The 20,544-nt window shown below is 39.6% G+C and overlaps 1 protein-coding gene across 2 annotated transcripts in view; it reads right to left on the bottom strand.

Annotated features, from left to right (window-relative positions):
- Positions 1–20,544, bottom strand: part of Serinc (serine incorporator TMS1) — a 79,374-nt gene that overhangs the window by 31,288 nt on the left and 27,542 nt on the right. Inside the window, exons 7-10 of one of the 2 annotated variants that reach the window (XM_071673878.1) lie at positions 20,227–20,349; positions 19,809–19,934; positions 16,592–16,739; positions 7,259–7,312 (exon numbers count right to left, since the gene is read on the bottom strand). In XM_071673878.1, coding sequence (XP_071529979.1) covers positions 7,259–7,312; positions 16,592–16,739; positions 19,809–19,934; positions 20,227–20,349 — 451 coding nt within the window. The remainder of the gene's footprint in view (positions 1–7,258; positions 7,313–16,591; positions 16,740–19,808; positions 19,935–20,226; positions 20,350–20,544) is intronic. The other variant, XM_071673879.1, reaches the window with a different exon arrangement.

Here is a 20,544-nt window from a genome sequence, read left to right as displayed (position 1 = left end):
TGAGTGATTGGGGCCTGAACATGCAGGAGGGTGAAAGGCATGCACATGACAGAGTGAATTGGATTAATGTGGTGTACAGGGGTGGATATGCTGTCAATGGACCGATCCAGAGCATGTGAAGCGTTCAGGGTAAACCATGGAAAGGTCTGTGAAGCCTGGGTGTGGATAGGGTGCTGTGGTCCTGGTGCAACATATAAGACAGCTAGAGAATGGATGTGGCCATTCTTCGTCTATTTCCGGCACTACCTCACTAAGTAGATCAAATCAAAAAGTGAGGATGGGAACTTTAGGTAGCAGCGGAATGCAATGGCACTACTAGCAGAGATATAGAGAGGTCTAGGCTTGTCTTCTACAATCTCATGAATCATCTGATCCAAAATTTGTTTCAACCAGAGGACATCCAAACAGCAATCCAGTTGTTTCAACTAGAAGGAATCTAGACTTATCAAAATGTCTTCAGTTACTGTGGATGCTTTACTAATGAGCTTACAGTTCACAGGAATGTGTTTTGCCAGAAGGTGAGATACAATTCAAATTGTATCTTTTTGTAATAGTTGAAATATGCATAAATACACAAAACCTCAAATTATGGTGATATCTTTATCATTAAAAGAAAATATTCTATCAAATATTACAAACATACAGATAAAAAATTTAAGTTTTCCAGTGTATCACAAGTAAAAGCATAATTCTGTAAGACAACAATACATGAAACAAAATTCTAAACTCTCACAAGTTCAAAATGTCCCAAATCAAAGCAATGTATCTCTAGGTCCATCTGTTCTATAACTTTTTGCAACAACTTCCATCAACTCCAGGAGTACAGACATGAAAATCAGGTGTGACTGTCATGTAAACTGTTCCAAATGACCACATAAAAACCAAGCAAAAGGGTTAGGTTTTGTGCTAACCACTCTCATTACTGCTACTGAAATAACTCTCTCAGTCACCTGATTCTTCAAATTTACCAGTTCTTCCTCTCCACTTTCTTTTTCATCACATGAGTCATCCATCAATGCACTTATTTTCTGATAGGTTATTGTACACAAGGCTTGAGAGGTCAATGGACATTTACCTACAATAGTGATTGTAAGTGTACCGAGGAGAGGAAAATTTTTTCCTGCACCCATCTAGCGACAGAGGAGACCTCTACAGGATATCAAAGAGAGGAGAAAATCTAGAACATCATTTGATGTTCGCTGCTGTCCTCTAAAAGAATGGCATATGACTTTAGTTGCCATTCAAGCATTATAATCTATCTAGATGCAAATAGTGAAAGGTAAATGAATCTACTGTTATATTATCCACGGAGATTTCAACAGAGAGTGAGGTTATAATCTAGATGCAAACTGTAAAAGGTACCTGAATCTACTGCTATTTTATCCACAGTGATTTCAATTCACAATGAGCTCTGAAATCACATATCATCTGAAAAATACAAATTCAAAAGCAGAAAGTATGCATTATCACTAAATATATCAACAGCAGCAGCAGTATATATTTGTCACAGAAATTCACTATGTCGTCATGAAACCATATACAGGTAGCAGGCATAAATACTGGTTACTGTTAACAAAGACAGTGTCACAGAAACCCTACTCTGCATTAAATTCATGAAATTCTGGATGAAATTCTGGACAGAGATTAACGTTATCAAATATAACTTCTACTTGACAAGCATCACGTTAGACTCAGAATCATGTACAGTCAACAAAAAATTACCCACTCAATCAATGAAATTCAACACGAGCAACATCAATCCAGTTGTTTTGGTAAGATTGGAACTTCTAATAGGGGAGAAAGAATACTTCCCACGCATTCCTCACGTGTCGTAGAAGGCGACTAAAGGGGATGGGGGGGGGGGGGGGGGGGGGGGGGGGGCTAGAAACCCTCCCCTCCTTGTATTTTTAACTTTCTAAACGGGGAAACAGAAGAAGGAGTCATGCGGGGAGTGCTCATCCTCCTCGAAGGCTCAGATTGGGGTGTCTAAATGTGTGTGGATGTAACCAAGATGAGAAAAAAAGAGAGATAGGTAGTATGATTGAGAAAAGGAACCTACATGTTTTGGCTCTGAGTGAAATGAAGCTCAAGGGTAAAGGGAAAGAGTGGTTTGGGAATGTCTTGGGAGTAAAGTCAGGGGTTAGTAAGAGGACAAGAGAGAGGGAAGGAGTAGAACTACTCCTGAAACAGGAGTGGTGGGAGTATGTGATAGAGTGTAAGAAAGTAAACTCTAGATTGATATGGGTAAAACTGAAAGTGGATGGAGAGAGATGGGTGATAATTGGTGCATATGCACCTGGGCATGAGAAGAAAGATCATGAGAGGCAAGTGTTTTGGGAGCAGCTGAGTGAGTGTGTTAGTAGTTTTGATGCACGAGACCATGTTATAGTGATGGGTGATTCGAATGCAAAGGTGAGTAATGTGGCAGTTGAGGAAATAATCGGTGTACATGAGGTGTTCAGTGTTGTAAATGGAAATGGTGAAGAGCTTGTAGATCTATGTGCTGAAAAAGGACTGGTGATTGGGAATACCTGGTTTAAAAAGAGAGATATACATAAGTATACATATGTAAGTAGGAGAGATGGCCAGAGAGCGATATTGGATTACATGTTAATTGATAGGCACACGAAAGAGAGACTTTTGGGTGTTAATGTGCTGAGAGGTGCAACTGGAGGGATGTCTGATCAATATCTTGTGGAGGCAAAGGTGAGGATTTGTAGAGGTTTTCAGAAAAGAAGAGAAAATGTCGGGGTGAAGAGAGTGGTGAGAGTAAGTGAGCTTGGGAAGGAGACTTGTGTGAGGAAGTACCAGGAGAGACTGAGTACAGAATGGAAAAAGGTGAGAACAAAGGAAGTAAGGGGAGTGGGGGAAGAATGGGATGTATTTAGGGAAGCAGTGATGGCTTGTGCAAAAGATGCTTGTGGCATGAGAAGCGTGGGAGGTGGGCAGATTAGAAAGGGTAGCGAGTGGTGGGATGAAGAAGTAAGATTATTAGTGAAAGAGAAGAGAGAGGTTGACTAATATAAAACCTAAAAATTTTACTTAATGAAACATCTGAACAGGTACACAAAAATAATAATCAAACAAAACATGCTAATTTCCTTTAAAGAAACAAGTCTTTGGATCATAAATGATCATCAATGTCCAAAACATACAAATCAAAATTCTAAACATGTGTAAAAGAATAAGAATGAAAGTCATCTATGGCTGTTGCAGCCATTTCAGTCATCAATGAGCACTTATAGAGATGTGAAACCCCACTAGTCATTTCATAGCATCTACACTATCTTACTACAGTATATCTGCTCACCCACGTCTGCCAAACCACCACGGTGTGGCTCACGCTTTTGAAGAGGAGGCTGATGATGATTGCATCTTGCATATCATGTAATTTCTATCATTTTCCACATTCCATTCTCTCTAAATGCTCACTGATCAATGGAATTGATGAAAATGTCATATCAATCTATTCACATATTTTTATATTTTACACAATCAAGTAGGAATGGGGAGCAAGAATACTACCAATGTGCCTCCTGTGTTTCATAGTGGGTGCCTAAGAGGGGTGGAAATGGGAGGGATGGAAATCCTTCCCTCCCGTATTATTACTTTCCAGCAGAGGAACAAAAGGAAATAAGAAGAGATTTCCTCTAAGGCTCGGACATCTGTTCCTGGCCCTACCTTGCTAAGGTGAGAACTGGCAAGAAAAAAGAAAGGTAGGAGGTGGTGAAAGCCTTGCAAAAGATTAAATGTTGTACGGTCCCTGAAGTGGATGAAATCGGAAGTGAATCTCTCAAATTAGAAAGTGACTGTATTGTTGACTTATTAATTACAATTCTTGAAGCATGATGAGGGGCCTCATGATTGGCAGAATGCTGTATGGTTCAATTGCATAATGACAAGGAGTACAAAAGTGAATGTTCAAATTACAGAGGTGCAAGTTTGCTGGGTGTACCTGCTAATTTATACTGGAGTGGTGACTGAAAGGGTGGTGATATACAAAGAGCATCAGATTAGGGAAGCACATCATGCCTTCAAGAGTGGTAAAGGATATGCTGATCAAGAATTTGCTTTGAAGAATGTGTGCAAAAAATATTTCGAGAAACAGTAAGCGTTATTTATGGACCTAGTAAAAGTGCATGACAGGGATGACAGAGATACTCTGAAATGTGTTACAAATATATGGAGTGGGATGAGGCTGCTAAAGGCAGTGAAGAGTTTTCATTAAGACAGAAAGGCATGTACGTGAGTGGGAAGAATGGAGGGTAAGTGGTTTCAGATGAACGTGGGTCCAAAGCAGGTTCAGTGATGTCACCTTGGTTGTTTAATTTGTTTAAGGATTGGGTAGTGAGTAAGGTGAATGTACAGGCCTTAGAAAGAAGAACAGGTATGCTGTCTTTCAGGGGTGTGAGGGCTTGGGAGGCAAGTCATTTACTGTTTGCTGATGTCACAGCAGTGGTGATATGTTCATAAGAGAAACTGCAGATATTGATTTCCAAGTCTGGGAGAGTGTGTGAAAGGAGAGTCAAGAATAAATATGAATAAAAGCAAAGTAATTAGGTTTAACAATAGAGAGAGACAGGTAGTTGGGGTGTGTGTTTGAGTGGAGAAAATTTGCAAGTCACTGGGTTGGGAAAGAACAAAGATCCTGGGACCAGTATTAAGGAATACTGCTTAGAAAGTGAGGTTCCTATACAAAAGGGCAAAGATAGGCCTGTTCAAAGGAATGATAATCCTAATGGTATTGTATGAATGTGAGGCTCTAGATAAGAATGTGCATTAGGTGAATGCACAGGAAATAACATGTTTGCAATATTGTGAAGAAGACTGATTACGAAATAATTGGCTAGGAGAAAGGTGTGGTAATAAAACAGAGTTCACTTGAGAAAGCTGAAGAGGGTGTGCAGAAATGGTTTAGACATACAGAAAGAATGATTGAGGAGAGGCTAAAAAAGAGGGTATATGTGTCAGAAGCTGAGGGGATACTGACCTGGAGATGGAAGGATGGAAAGACAAAGCCTCTGAGTGTTCTAGGAATGAACATGAAGAAGGATGCATGGCATGCATGGTATAGAGTAAATTGGAGCTACGTGGCATACAGAGGGTGACATGCCGTTGATGGACTGAACCAAGGCATATGAAGTGGTCAGGCCTGGTAGCAGACTGGGGGATGTGGTTCACGCACATTACACATGGCAGATAAAGATTCAATTTGAGAGAATGAAGCCATGTCTTTGTTTATTCTTGGCATGACATTGCTAATGTATGAAACAACAAACAATTATGAAAAAATATCACTAACAACAAACTTTTCAATATAACAGATAATGATAATGACAGGAATACTGAACTATCTGGCCATTCCATTTAGGAAGGTTCCTTAATTACTACAACTGTACTCAATAGCTTTCCTATTTTGTGAAGTGACACTGCCAAACGAGGGGAGCAGGCATACCAATACATGAAAAGGCCGAGAAGAATATACAAAAACTTTGTCCTGTTTCTAAATGAAAGGCATTGAATATGTAATGATATGTTTCTGTTGACTGTACATTATCCACTTCAAAATAAAAAAAATCTTCAGCAACACAAACTAATATTAATCCCATTTTAGTGAAATTAAACAAATATCACTGAATCTATACATCTTTTTTTATACCTAACAACCTTTCTGTGGGGATACTAGAGCTTGAACATTAAGGAAGGCTAAAGGTGTGCTGTGGTCAGAATGAATTGAATTTGAGTTATACTTGAGGATAGTGACATGTTTGTGGGCTAAACCAGGGTACATGAATTATGTACAAATATTACTGAATCTAAACATCATTTTCATACCTAACAACCTATCTTGTCTTATTGATGTAACTTTATGAACAAACAAGCAAATATCTCATTTGTACCTACTCACTTTCTAGCTGCCATTCATAATGTACCTAACCCACAGCCTACATCCACTGGTAAGCCCTCTAAGCAACTACATGTTTCATGTGGGTGTAGGCTGAGGGTTAGGTACATTATGAATGGCGGTTAGAGAGTGAGTGGGTACAAATGAGATATTAGCTTGTTTGTTCATGATGTTACATCACTAAGACAAGAGAGGTTGTTAGGTATGAAAATGATGTATAGATTCAGTGATATTTGTACATGTTTCATGTACTCTGGTTTAGCCCACAAACACGTCACTATCCTCAAGTATAACATAAATTCAATTCATTCCAACCACAGCACACCTCTTTCCTTCCTTAATGTTCAAGCTCTAGTATCCCCACAGCCTCCTTCACTCCATCATTCCATCTCCTGTCTCATCCTCCCAACGGCTTCCATCACTCCGACACAAAGATCCTTTTAGTCAACCCTTTTTTAATTAATTGCCTCCACATGCTCAGACAAGTTTAGGACAACTTAGTTAGCCCTCTCAGTCACAATACACTGACAACCACACTTCTCTCTCTGACACAGTTATTCCTTTTGTGATCACCCTACCTCACACCATATATTGCTTTTATGTTTCCATTTCCAGCATTTCCACCCCCTTTCTTTCTTTTATATTCAATGCCCAAAACACATCAAGAGATGCAGGGATACAGCAACCATAGGACATTACATGAAATCAAGCAAGATACTTATCAAAAAAGACGTAAAGAAGTACTTTAATAGAATAAGAGTGTTGGTCGAAAGGGACAGAAAGACTGAGGATACTGTTAATGCAGACAGAACGACTAAGAATACTGTTAATGCAGACATTATACATAATCTAAGACACATAATAATAGAGAATGTTGAAGAGATGGGGCCACACAAGTGTAAAACTCCATCCCTGTACCCTATAATTATGTAATTACACATCCATTTAACACTCTTTGGACTACTTTACTTTCAAACGTACCCATTTTTACATTTACCAAAACTGGCATTTCTTTCTGCATACTCCTTAATCCACCCTATGACTCACTTCAACTTGTGTGCTTCACTGCCACATCCAATTCCAGGTACCTACAGCACTCCACTTCCTCTAAGTTCTCTCCCTTCATACTCATATGACCTTGATTCACTTCCCTTCTGCACCCCATAATCATACCTTTCTTCACATTTACTCTTAACTTTCTTCTTTCTCACACTTCCAAACATGATCATCATCTTGTGGAGCTTCTCTCTTGAGTATGACATCAAAAAAAACAAAAAAAAAAAGCAAAACTGTTGCATTTATAACAACGTGCAATGTTGTAGCATTAGTAGAGACATGCTGGCTAGGATTTACCTTGTAACACCTCGTTGGTCACAAGGGGTATGTCGCTCACACTCCTACGGGAAGCTGCATGTGAAATAATCATCCCACAAGTCAATAACTTTGGTTTTGGATCATTACATGTCAGATCTAACATAAAAAGACAACTGTGAGAGTAAATAACATAGAAGCTACTAAAAACTGCAAATTCATTAAGATTTATCTAGAAATCTGTTAGGAAGACAATAATCTTTTGGAAAGCTTTAATTTTCATGTTGGATATTCACTGGGCAATGCCTTTTAAGGAAACTATGGAAAAATCAAAATACACAAAGAATCTATGGAGGGGTGCTGGAGGAAATATACACTGCGCTGAAAAACTCTTTATGGATATCTTTTGATGGCTATTAAAAGTCTGGAGAAACTCCTTCAAGACTCAGAAAACTAGAAACAGCTTTCATGATATTAGCTTCCAGTTTATTTATACTATGAAACCAGCATTAAAACAAGTGACAAAAAAGTACTTCCTACTTAGGTTGAAAACTGAGACAAAATAGTCTGAGAACAAAATACTCAACAATTAGTTTGCATGGAGCTATAAAAGCCATCTTACTGATGGAGGGTAGCAAGTTTAAGTACAGGAGATAAATAAATAAAGGAATAAGATTGTCCTAAATCACTATAAAGTAACTTTTTTCCATACTTCAATGCCGTTTCCTGTATTAGGGAGGCAGAGCAGTGCCAAAAGCAGAAGAAAGGATGCATTTGCTTTCATCCATTCTCTGTCATGTGCAGTCACCAAAACCATAGCCCCATCCACAACCTGGCATCACAGACCTTTCCGTCGTTTCCCCTAACCACTTTACACGTCCAGGTTAAATCCATTCAACTTTACGTGCTCTGGTTAAGTCCACTACTAACACACTGACCGCTGTACACGACACGACAGCATTCTAATGTGCTCTATCCCATGCACACCTTTCACCCTCCTGCCCTATTTCACTCAAAATCTATTTCACTTTATCCCTCCATCTTCAATTTCTTCCTATTCTCCTTGTCCCCCTCCACTTCTGACAAACATCCTCTTTATTAACCTCTCCTCACTCATTCGCTCCAGATATCCAAACCAATTCAGCACACCCTCTTTAGCTATCTCTCAACCACACTCTTCTTATTACCATACACCTCTCTCTTATACTTTTATTACTTACTTGATCAAATCACCTAATCACACACTGTCCTCAAACATTTCATATCAAACACATCCACCTACTCCACACACCCTCATCTACAGCCTATGCCAAAGGTTAAGGTTACAGAGGGCCATCGACTTCACTTATTGCAGAAATTATTTCATGTTACTTATAAAGATCCCAGCAAGTGTAACATGTTTTGTCATGCAATGACAACACTAATCATATCTTTAGCAAGAATGTGATCATGAATGAAAATTGCTAAGAAAGAAATAATGCTTTAGCTCACTAAATAACCAATTGTTATGCTTTTGGTCTGTTCTCTATAATGTCTAACTTTGGTGAGGATAAGATCATCTTACCATAAAAGCATGAGATTCTAAGACTCATGACACAAATGGACAGAATAATGTTTCACAATCATTCACTTTCATTCAATCTCAGTGGATCATGTTCCCTTACTTATGCATTTTCCTAAAATGTGCAGGAGGCACTAAAGACTAAGAAGCTGCACTGGAGTTCACCAATTATGGAGACTTTTGCCATGACCACAACCTTGAGGGAATTCCTGAAGGGAATGGGTATCAGAGATACAGATAGTTAGATAGACAGATATATCTTATTTATCTATATTCATTATACATAATCGCTGTTTCCCCTGTCAGCAAGGTAGGGCCAGGAAACAGACGAAGAATGGCCCATCCACTCATATACAAATATATATACATAAACGCCCACATACGCACATGTACATATCAACATATACATACACATATACAGACATTACATACATACACATGCACATATTCACTGTTGCTTGCTTTCATCCATTCCAGTCGTTATCATTATCATTATACTTAATCACTGTTTCCTGCGTCAGCGAGGTAGCGCCAGGAAACGGATGAAGAATGGCCCATCCACTCATATACACTTATATATACATAAATGCCCACACACGCACATATACATACATAAATATACACAGATATATACATAAAAACACCTGTACATATTCATACTTGCTTGCCTTCATCCATTCCTGTTGCCACCCTGCCACACAGGAAATAGTCACTACCCCCTGCTTCAGCAAGGTAGCACCAGGAAAACACACAAAAAGGCAATATTCATTCACATTTGGCCTTTAGCTGTCATGTGTAATGCACTGAAATTACAGCTCCCTATCCCCATCCAGGCCCCACAGACCTTACCATGGTTTACCCAAGACGCTTCACATGCCCTGATTCAGTCCACTAACAGCAAATTGACCCCAGTATACCAAATTGCTTCAATTCACTTTATTCCTTGCATACCTCTCATCCTCCTGTATGTTCAGGCTCCCATCGCAGCAAATCTTTTTTACACCATCCTTCCAACTCCAATTTGGACTCCCACTTCTCCTTCTTCCCTTCACCTCTGACACATATATCCTCTTTGTCAATCTTTCCTCACTCATTTTCTCCATATGGCCAAACAATTTCAACACACCCTCTTCTAGTCTCTCAACCACACTCTTTATTTCCACACATCTCTCTTACTCTTCATTACTTACTGATCAAACCACCTCACACCACATATCGTCCTCAAACATTTCATTTCCAACACATCCACCTTCCTCCGTACAACCCTATCTATAGCCCATGCCTTGGAACCACATAACATTGTTGGAGCTACTATTCCTTCAAACATACCAATTTTTGCTCCCAAGATAACGTTCTCTCTTTCCACACATTCTTCATCACTCCCAGAACCTTCAACCCCTCCCCCAACCTGTGACTCACTTCCGCCTCTATGGTTCCATCCACTGCCAAGTCCACTCCCAAATATCTAAAACACTTCACTTCCTCTTATTTTTCTCTATTTAAACTTACATCCCAATCAACTTGTCCCTCAACCCTACCGAACCTAATAACCTTGCTCTTATTCACATTTACTCTCAAATTTCTTTCACACACTTTTCCAAACTCAGTCACCAACCTCTGCAGTCTCACCCGAATCAGCCACGAGGGGTATGTCATCAGCAAACAACAACTGACACACTTCCCAGTCCCTCTCATCCACAACAGACTACATACTTGTCCCTCTCACCAAAAGTCATGCATCTACCTCCCTAACCACCCCATTCATAAACAAATTAAACAACCATGGGGACATCACACACCCCTGCTGCAAACTGACATTCACTGAGAACCAATCACTCTCCTCTCTTCCTACTTGTACAAATGCCTTATATCCTTCATAAAAACATTCTACTGCTTCTAGCGGCTTACCTCCCACACTTTATACTCTTAAAACCTTCCACAAAGCATCTCCATCAACCCTATCATATGCCTTCTCTAGATCCATAATTTTTTTTTTTTTTTTGCCTTGTCGCTGTCACCCGCGTTTGCGAGGTAGCGCAAGGAAACAGACGAAAGAAATGGCCCAACCCACCCCCATACACATGTATATACATACGTCCACACACGCAAATATACATACCTACACAGCTTTCCATGGTTTACCCCAAACGCTTCACATGCCCTGATTCAATCCACTGACGGCATGTCAACCCCGGTATACCACATCGATCCAATTCACTCTATTCCTTGCCCTTCTTTCACCCTCCTGCATGTTCAGGCCCCGATCACACAAAATCTTTTTCACTCCATCTTTCCACCTCCAATTTGGTCTCCCACTTCTCCTCGTTCCCTCCACCTCCGACACATATATCCTCTTTGCCAATCTTTCCTCACTCATTCTCTCCATGTGACCAAACCATTTCCAAACACCCTCTTCTGCTCTCTCAACCATGCTCTTTTTATTTCCACACATCCCTCTTACCCTTACGTTACTTACTCGATCAAACCACCTCACACCACACATTGTCCTCAAACATCTCATTTCCAGCACATCCATCCTCCTGCGAACAACTCTATCCATAGCCCACGCCTCGCAACCATACAACATTGTTGGAACCACTATTCCTTCAAACATACCCATTTTTGCTTTCTGAGATAATGTTCTCGACTTCCACACATTCTTCAAGGCTCCCAGGATTTTCGCCCCCTCCCCCACCCTATGATCCACTTCCGCTTCCATGGTTCCATCTGCTGCCAGATCCACTCCCAGATATCTAAAACACTTTACTTCCTCCAGTTTTTCTCCATTCAAACTTACCTCCCAATTGACTTGATCCATAAATGCTACATACAAATCCATCTGTTTTTCTAAATATTTCTCACATACATTCTTCAATAAATACTTCATTGCCTTCATACATTCCCAGCGCCACCCTACACCATAGGAAACATCATCACCAACCGTCAGCGAGGTAGCACAAAAAAAAAAAAGAAAGAAAAAAAAGCCACATTCATTCACATGCAGTCTCTAACTGTCATGTATAATGCACTGAAACCTATCCACATCTAGGCCCCACACACCTTTCCAATCTTTACCCCAGACAATCACATGCCCTGGTTCAGTCCACTGACAGCACATCAACCCCATTATACCACACTGTTCTAATTCCCTCTCTTCCTTGCATGCCTCTCACCCTCCTGCATGTCCAGGTCCTGAATGCTCAAAGTCCTTTTCACTCCATCCTTCTACCTCTAATTCAGTCTTCCACTTCTCCTTGTTCACTCAACTTCTGACATATATCCGCTTTGTCAACCTTTCCTCACTCATTCGTTCCATATGTCCAAACAATTTCAAGCAGCCATTCAGCTGAAAATACAGTTGAGGAAATTACATAATTAGGGGTCATAATATATTATTATATTATCCCTGGGGATAGGGGAGAAAGAATACTTCCCATGTATTCCCTGCGTGTCGTAGAAGACGACTAAAAGGGGAGGGAGCGGGGGGCTGGAAATCCTTCCCTCTCAATTTTTTTTTTAATTTTCCAAAAGAAGGAACAGAGAAGGGGGCCAGGTGAGGATATTCCCTCAATGGCCCAGTCCTCTGTTCTTAACGCTACCTCGCTAACGCGGGAAATGGCGAACAGTTTGAAAAAAAAAAAAAATAGCAACTAGTTTATTAATCACAAAAGAGCTTAAGATGAAGGTGGGGATGACTAATCTTATGCTTTGGATAAGCACATGAGTGAAGTCTATCTCCATAATACAGGAAGTTTGACTGTAAATTTTATTATTCATGCATTATACATTTAATGGTGATTTTCTAGAGGAAATGAAGTGTTTTAGATACGTGGGGTTGGAATTGGCAACAAAAGGGACCATGGGAGTGGATTATTGGGTATGGGAGCAAATGTGTGGAAAGAGAGGTTGTTTTTCAAGGGGGACAAATGTGTGGAAAAAGAGGTTGTTATCTAGAAGGCTTAAAAATGGTTATATTTAAAGGTTTAGTAGTCCTTATAATAGTGTATAGCATAGGCTATAAATGAGAATAAGTGGAAGAGGGTGGATATGCTGGAAATGGATGTTTGAAGACAATGCAGGGCATGCAGTGGTTTGATAGACAATGCAAGGAGTGCAGTAGTTTGATCAAGTAATAAAAGGGTAAAAGAGAGGAGTATAATAAGATTGTAGGTGAGAGATCTGAAGAGGGTGTGCTCCAATGGTATGGATGCATGGAGAAAATGAGTGAGAAGAAGTTGACAGAATGGATATGTCAGAAGTTGACTAAATTGGAAATGGAAGAACACACTGAAAAATATCTTGGGTGATCAGGTCTAAACATACAAACATACAGGACCAGGAAAGGCATGCACGGCACACAGTGAACTGGAGTGATGTGTTTTGCAGAATACAATGTGCTGTCAATGGACAGAACCAAGGAATATGAAGCAGGTCTATGGGGTCTGGTTGTGTAATGGGTGATGTGGTTTCAGTGCATTGCATGTGACGAGTAGAGAATGGTTGTGCGTTAATGAGGCCTCTTGTGAATCATCCAATAAGGTAAAGTAAGTTTGGTTGAAGTAATTATCAAGCAAGGACTGTTCAACAAGAGTTGAAGCAGTTAAGCAGTTAAGCTACCACCCATGAATGACTTTCTTTTTAATGAAAAACAACTGCTAAAAAACAAAATAAAAAAATAAGGATTTTTCTTAAATCATTTAAATTTTGTTGCCTTACAACTGGGAGCGTTCATGTGTAAGCTTTTGGTACAAAAATTACATTGCTGAAAAATGATTATACTACAGAACAAAAGAATAAAAACTAAGGATTTTCTGATATGCAAATTTTGCCTTGCAACTGACAGCAGATGTGAGAAAGCTTTTGGTACAAAAATTACATTGTTGTTACTATCCTTTTTGTCTTCAGTAGTAAGTCAGCATTTTACAAGGAATGATGATTGCATTTACTCATGACAGTGATTTCAGTGGAAATGTTAGTCCCCAGATGATAATGAGCTGGATAACCCTGTTCTAGAGGTAGCAGTTTGTAGGCAAACAACATCCAGGGAGGTACATTACCAGTACTACCCGCCTGGGTATTAGGAGGGTTAGTGACGGCTGTGTAGTGAGCTTGCACTTCAGTGGTTGTCAAGTTGCACTCTGACCAAGGTAGATGTCTTTCCTTTCTGCTTCACCTACATGTGGACTACTAGCATTCTGTCCACAAACACAATCTCACCTTGTCATACATAACACTTGACAGTACCTAACTTGCACAGATCATTCATAATAACCCTAGATTTTCCTGTGGTGAGCACTGTGTGCTAGCCCCACCTTTTGGCAAAAAGGTAGGAACATATAGGCAGGAGCATTAGGCGGCAGTGGTAGATAGGAACATTAGGTAGAAGCTTTAGGCTGTAGTAGTCAGTAGGAATTTTAGATATGAGCCTTTGCAAACATTGCGCTAGTGTTGCCCTTTACCAGTGGCTTGTTAAGGGAGAGGCACTAAATGCTATAAAGCAGCACTGGAGTTCACTAAAAGTATAAACAGAGCCCTGTTCTATGCCAAGAAAAGCCCATCTCCCAACTTATCCACTACAGTACTTTCTTCTTTATCATCCATACCTCATCCCATATTTTTTTTTTTCCGGTCTCCCGCGTTTGCGAGGTAGCACAAGGAAACAGACGAAAGAAATGGCCCAACCCACCCCCATACACATGTATATACATATGTCCACACACGCAAATATACATACCTACACAGCTTTCCATGGTTTACCCCAAACGCTTCACATGCCGATTCAATCCACTGACAGCACGTCAACCCCGGTATACCACATCGATCCAATTCACTCTATTCCTTGCCCTCCTTTCACCCTCCTGCATGTTCAGGCCCCGATCACACAAAATCTTTTTCACTCCATCTTTCCACCTCCAATTTGGTCTCCCACTTCTCCTCGTTCCCTCCACCTCCGACACATATATCCTCTTGGTCAATCTTTCCTCAATCATTCTCTCCATGTGACCAAACCATTTCAAAACACCCTCTTCTGCTCTCTCAACCACGCTCTTTTTATTTCCACACACCTCTCTTACCCTTACGTTACTTACTCGATCAAACCACCTCACACCACACATTGTCCTCAAACATCTCATTTCCAGCACATCCATCCTCCTGCGCACAACTCTATCCATAGCCCACGCCTCGCAACCATACAACATTGTTGGAACCACTATTCCTTCAAACATACCCATTTTTGCTTTCCGAGATAATGTTCTCGACTTCCACACATTCTTCAAGGCTCCACGATTTTCGCCCCCTACCCCACCCTATGATCCACTTCCGCTTCCATGGTTCCATCCGCTGCCAGATCCACTCCCAGATATCTAAAACACTTTACTTCCTCCAGTTTTTCTCCATTCAAACTTACCTCCCAATTGACTTGACCCTCAACCCTACTGTACCTAATTACCTTGCTCTTATTCACATTTACTCTTAACTTTCTTCTTTCACACACTTTACCAAACTCAGTCACCAGCTTCTGCAGTTTCTCACATGAATCAGCCACCAGCGCTGTATCATCAGCGAACAACAACTGACTCACTTCCCAAGCTCTCTCATCCCCAACAGACTTCATACTTGCCCCTCTTTCCAAAACTCTTGCATTCACCTCCCTAACAACCCCATCCATAAACAAATTAAACAACCATGGAGACATCACACACCCCTGCCGCAAACCTACATTCACTGAGAACCAATCACTTTCCTCTCTTCCTACACGTACACATGCCTTACATCCTCGATAAAAACTTTTCACTGCTTCTAACAACTTGCCTCCCACACCATATATTCTTAATATCTTCCACAGAGCATCTCTGTCAACTCTATCATATGCCTTCTCCAGATCCATAAATGCTACATACAAATCCATTTGCTTTTCTAAGTATTTCTCACATACATTCTTCAAAGCAAACACCTGATCCACACATCCTCTACCACTTCTGAAACCACACTGCTCTTCCCCAATCTGATGCTCTGTACATGCCTTCACCCTCTCAATCAATACCCTCCCATATAATTTACCAGGAATACTCAACAAACTTATACCTCCCATATATCCATGCAATTACCTACTTGTACTGTATGGGTAGGACATTTTACACTTGGGGTCCCATCTCTTGAATGTTCCCTATCATATGATTTCTTAAATCTATATATACTATATCATCAAAGCATTTTGATTGCTGGTCATATTCACAATCCAAAGGAATGAAGACCCAAAAGCAATGCCTCAAACATCTGCTAATGAACTAAACATTTTGTATGTATTTTCATACTTGTTTGCTATTTCCCAAAAAGCAAGGTAGCATCAGGAACAGATGATGAATGGCCTCATTTGCTGACATCCAGTCTAGCTTTCATGTGTAATGCATCAAAACCAGAGCCCCATATCCAAAGCCATGCCTCACTAACCTATCAATGGTTTCCCCTGACTGCTTCATTTGTCCTGGTTCAACCCAATGACAGCATGTCACTCCGTCTACCACCATGTCCCAATTTACTCTATTCCATTCAACCCTCACATCCTCTTGCACATTCATGTTCCTGTCACTTAAATCACCTTTCAGTCCATCCTTCTATCTCATCCTTGGTTCCCCTTCTCTTTGTTCCCTCCAATCCTATCATTTATACTCTAAATAGTCAGTTTCCCTTGACTCATTCTCTCTATATATCTGTACAGTTAAAAATTCATGTCATCAATATATAACCAACCTAGACATGAGGGATAAGCCCTAAGTTTGCAAAAACTGATATAAAACAAACTTGTTTCTTACTGGCATCATCCTTCAGAAGAACTTTGTCTGACATGGTGAGGCGAGAGGCCTGGGAGTTTGAAGCACTGCGCAGCGAGGAGTAGAGAACACAACAAAACCAAATGACTAGTGATGCAATGGACTCGCCATCAAAAGCAGGCTTCTCACTCTGAAAGAAGACATTGAGATCAGAACGTGACACATTTCTTACATGAATAAGGGAGTTTGCTGAAGTATGTTAAAAACTAATCAAGTTTTGTTTTCAACTACAAATGATGGAAAAATAAATAAAACCAAGTATACAAAACCCATTATTACTACTTATGACTAAACATCAGTGGATAGTAACTAACACAACATACACAAGGCTCCAACAAGTTAGTATGAAATCTTGCCTAAAAAAAGGTAGCACCCTACTTCACTCCCTTCTTTCTCTCACTCGGAAAGCAATATTGTCACATTTCTATGCAAAGTAACCTAAAAAGAAGGGTTGGTGACAGGCATGTCAGCCATCCTCTACTTAACCATACATCTCCTAAGACTGAACATCCATTTTCTAGGCCTCAAACTGAGCCAAGAAAAACATGATCTAAGGTTTCATGTTCTATACATGGAATGAAACTTAATTATTCATCTTCTCTCTATGCAAATATAACTTAGCTATTACAACATTTTCAATTTAGGGAAAAGAATCACTTACATAACAAAACGTTTAGTTTTAAACCCACAGTCTGTAAAATCATTAGCCTGGAATTACTCAAAGTTAACATTTTGCTTAAGCTACCCCATGAGACTGACTTACTGACACTTATTGGTCAATAAAGGAAGATACTGACCCTAATGGATACATCTAATTCAGTGCAATAAAGGATCAAAGAGCAGATAGGAATGGAACTTACATAAAGACACCTCATCCAAAAAAAGAATGAGAAACAGGATGCACTGGACAGATGGAATTAAAGCAGCACGGGTAAAACAAGCATGATTTGGGATTTCTATTCTTGACAAGTCTTTTAACCTTACAGTTTTCCCCAGACAGTGAGATTATATGATATTTGCACAAATCTCATAACTCAGGAACCTGGGCAAAACTACATCAGGTCCTATGCCACCGTCCTCTCCTCCTTAACCCTTCTATCATACAATGTCATTTTACTGCTGCTTTGGCCCACAGTATGATATCTGACCTCATGCTGATGTTAGTTGTCAAGGTGATGTGGACTGATTCTAAAGCTTCCTGGTCTTTTTATCCATGCCAAAGAGTATAGTTCTTGCCTCCTTCCACCATCTCAAAAGTCCTTTGTTGTCTATGTGAATGTCAAATGAGTTTAAAAATTTGTGCTGAGAACATTACCCTATTCTCCTTGCTTTTTGTTAAAAGTCAACATCCAGTTTCTCTAAAATATGACCTGTTCCAGCCACTGCAAGAAGTCTCATACATTGTGCTGTTCCTGTTGTCTTGGCTATCCCTCCTCATCTTCATCAGGACACCTGGATGTTCTAGCTCTCAAGTGAAAGCACAACCCCTTATGCACAACCTGCCCCACAGATCTTGCCATGGTTTCCCACAGATACTTGACATGCCCTTGTTCAATCCACTGACAGAGTCAATGATTGTTTGAAATTATGAGAATATGAATATAATGACACCATAGATAAACTTATGCTAATGGTACAATAACCTATAAATGGCAGTAAGAATGGTAACTGTGATGCCAATTTTCACTGATATATTCACGAAAGTAATTCTGAAGAAATAACCATAATTAATGAAAAAATTATATAAAAAGAAACTGGAGAGTTATGAGACCCCTAACTGAGCTTTAGTGAGAATTTTACAGTACAGGTCATCAGGCCATGTTCTACAACCAGAAAAAATCAAACAGTATCCTACATTTACCAATTCAAGCAAAGAAGACAATGTTTATGTGTACAAAAAAGAAAAATCATAAAGTTAGATAAACTGCCAAAGAGAAGATGTGAACAGTGATGGTGTAGCCTTAAGAGGGTTTGTTCTGGAACTAGAGTTGTAAGATTTGTATGTAGGGATGATAAGTAGTTCAAAAGGGATTTGGTCATTTAAACTGTTTAGTGACTAATGTACAGTCATGAGCAAGAGAAATGTTGGCTATACCTTCATTCATAATAATTTTCTCTTTTTCGTCATGTTTGTTCATTACTTTCCACATTAATGAGGTAGCACCAGGAACCTCCTATTCATAACCAGGGCCCATAGTCCTTACCGTATTTTTCCCTCGCTGCTTAATATGCCCTGATTCAGTTCATTGACACCACATCCACCCCATTTTTCAGGCCCCTTGCACTTTCAATCTTTTTCAATCCAACCTTCCATCCCCAACTTGGTCTCCCTATTCCATGTTCTCCTCACTCATTCTTTCCATATATCTAGACCATTTAATCATACCCTCTTCACCTATCTCAACTATCTAACAACTTTCCTCCCACACCATATATTCTTAAAACCTTCCACAGAGCATCTCTATCAACTCTATCATATGCCTTCTATTACTATACTTAATATATTCATAATAATTCATGCCAAACTTCTCTGTACACAAGTCTGTTCTATAACAATGATATACCCTGCTCACTCCCATCACCTATACTATAAAGGCAATTTCCTCTTCAATTTATCACTTCAAAGAAAAAAATCAATTTCCCAAAGATTTCCCTGTGACTGTCAAGCTGTACTCCTCTGACCCAAATATAGCCTCATTCACAAGTGGACTGATAGCATTCTGTCCACAAACATACAATATCTCTTTGTCACACAAAAAAATTGACAACATAATTCACACAACTCATTCTTTCTAATTCTAGATTTTTCTGCAAGGAGCACTATGTGCTTGCCATTCTGCAAAATGATGAAAGCAACAGATAAAAGTAATTGGCAGGAACATTAGTCAGAGGCATTAGGTAAAAGTATCTGGTAGGAACATTCATGTGTGAGCATAAGGTAAAAGTACATTGAAACATCAAGTAGAAGTAATCAGTAGGAACACTGGGTAGGAGCCTCAGGAAACACTGCACTAAAGTTGCCCTCTACTAGTGGCCTGTTACGGGTCAGGCACTAAGGGATAAGAAGCAGTGCTAAGGTTCACGAGTTATGGAGACTCTTTTGCCTTGAGAATCAGGGTTGAGAGAATTTCTGAAGGAAACAGGCATCACATACATCAACAGATATTCCTTCATAAGACATGCATCTTTATGGTATTACCTGAGGAGCTTCAGTAGGTTCATTGCCTTCGATGAGAGTGTTCCAGTCAGGCTTACATTCCTTCTCAGCTGTGTTGGTCATAGCAGACCATGTCAGGTACATGGTGTACAGGGTTATCACAGATGCCTGGCAAGGAATAGTTAATTTGAGAGACAAGCTGATGAATGTCCATTAAATATCAGAATATCAAAAAACTATATATTTGAATATTAAACTAAAGGGCAAGCTTATAAGATTCTAAAGCACTTCTTTTGACATGGGATATATGTCATTTAAATAAACAAAGAAAACAATTATCCACAAATACTATATGCTAGACAGGGGTTAAGATGTATTACAGAAACTGCCTAAACTATAATGTCAGATTTTTTCAACTATAATATCAGATTTTTTCGAGGTTAAAGACTATATGAATTACCTGTAGGAGACCTGAGCGAGGTTGGGAATTCTGGATTTTAGGCAAGATGCTCATTATGCTGATGATAAAACACAGAATCAAGTTGAAAGAGATGAAGAATTTGTGGAGGGCACAACTCTCAGTCTGAAATAAGAGGAAATTCACACTAATACATCATAATAATAATAATAATAATAATAATAATAATAATAATAATAATAATAATAATAATAATATCTATTTATTTTTCATACTTTGTCGCTGTCTCCTGTGTTAGTGAGGTAGTGCAAGGATACAGACAAAAGAATGGTCCAACCCACCCACATACACATGTATATA

Source organism: Panulirus ornatus, chromosome 19 (assembly GCF_036320965.1).
Source record: "Panulirus ornatus isolate Po-2019 chromosome 19, ASM3632096v1, whole genome shotgun sequence".
Lineage (NCBI taxonomy): Eukaryota > Metazoa > Arthropoda > Malacostraca > Decapoda > Palinuridae > Panulirus > Panulirus ornatus.
This window is presented reverse-complemented; position numbering and strand designations above follow the sequence as displayed.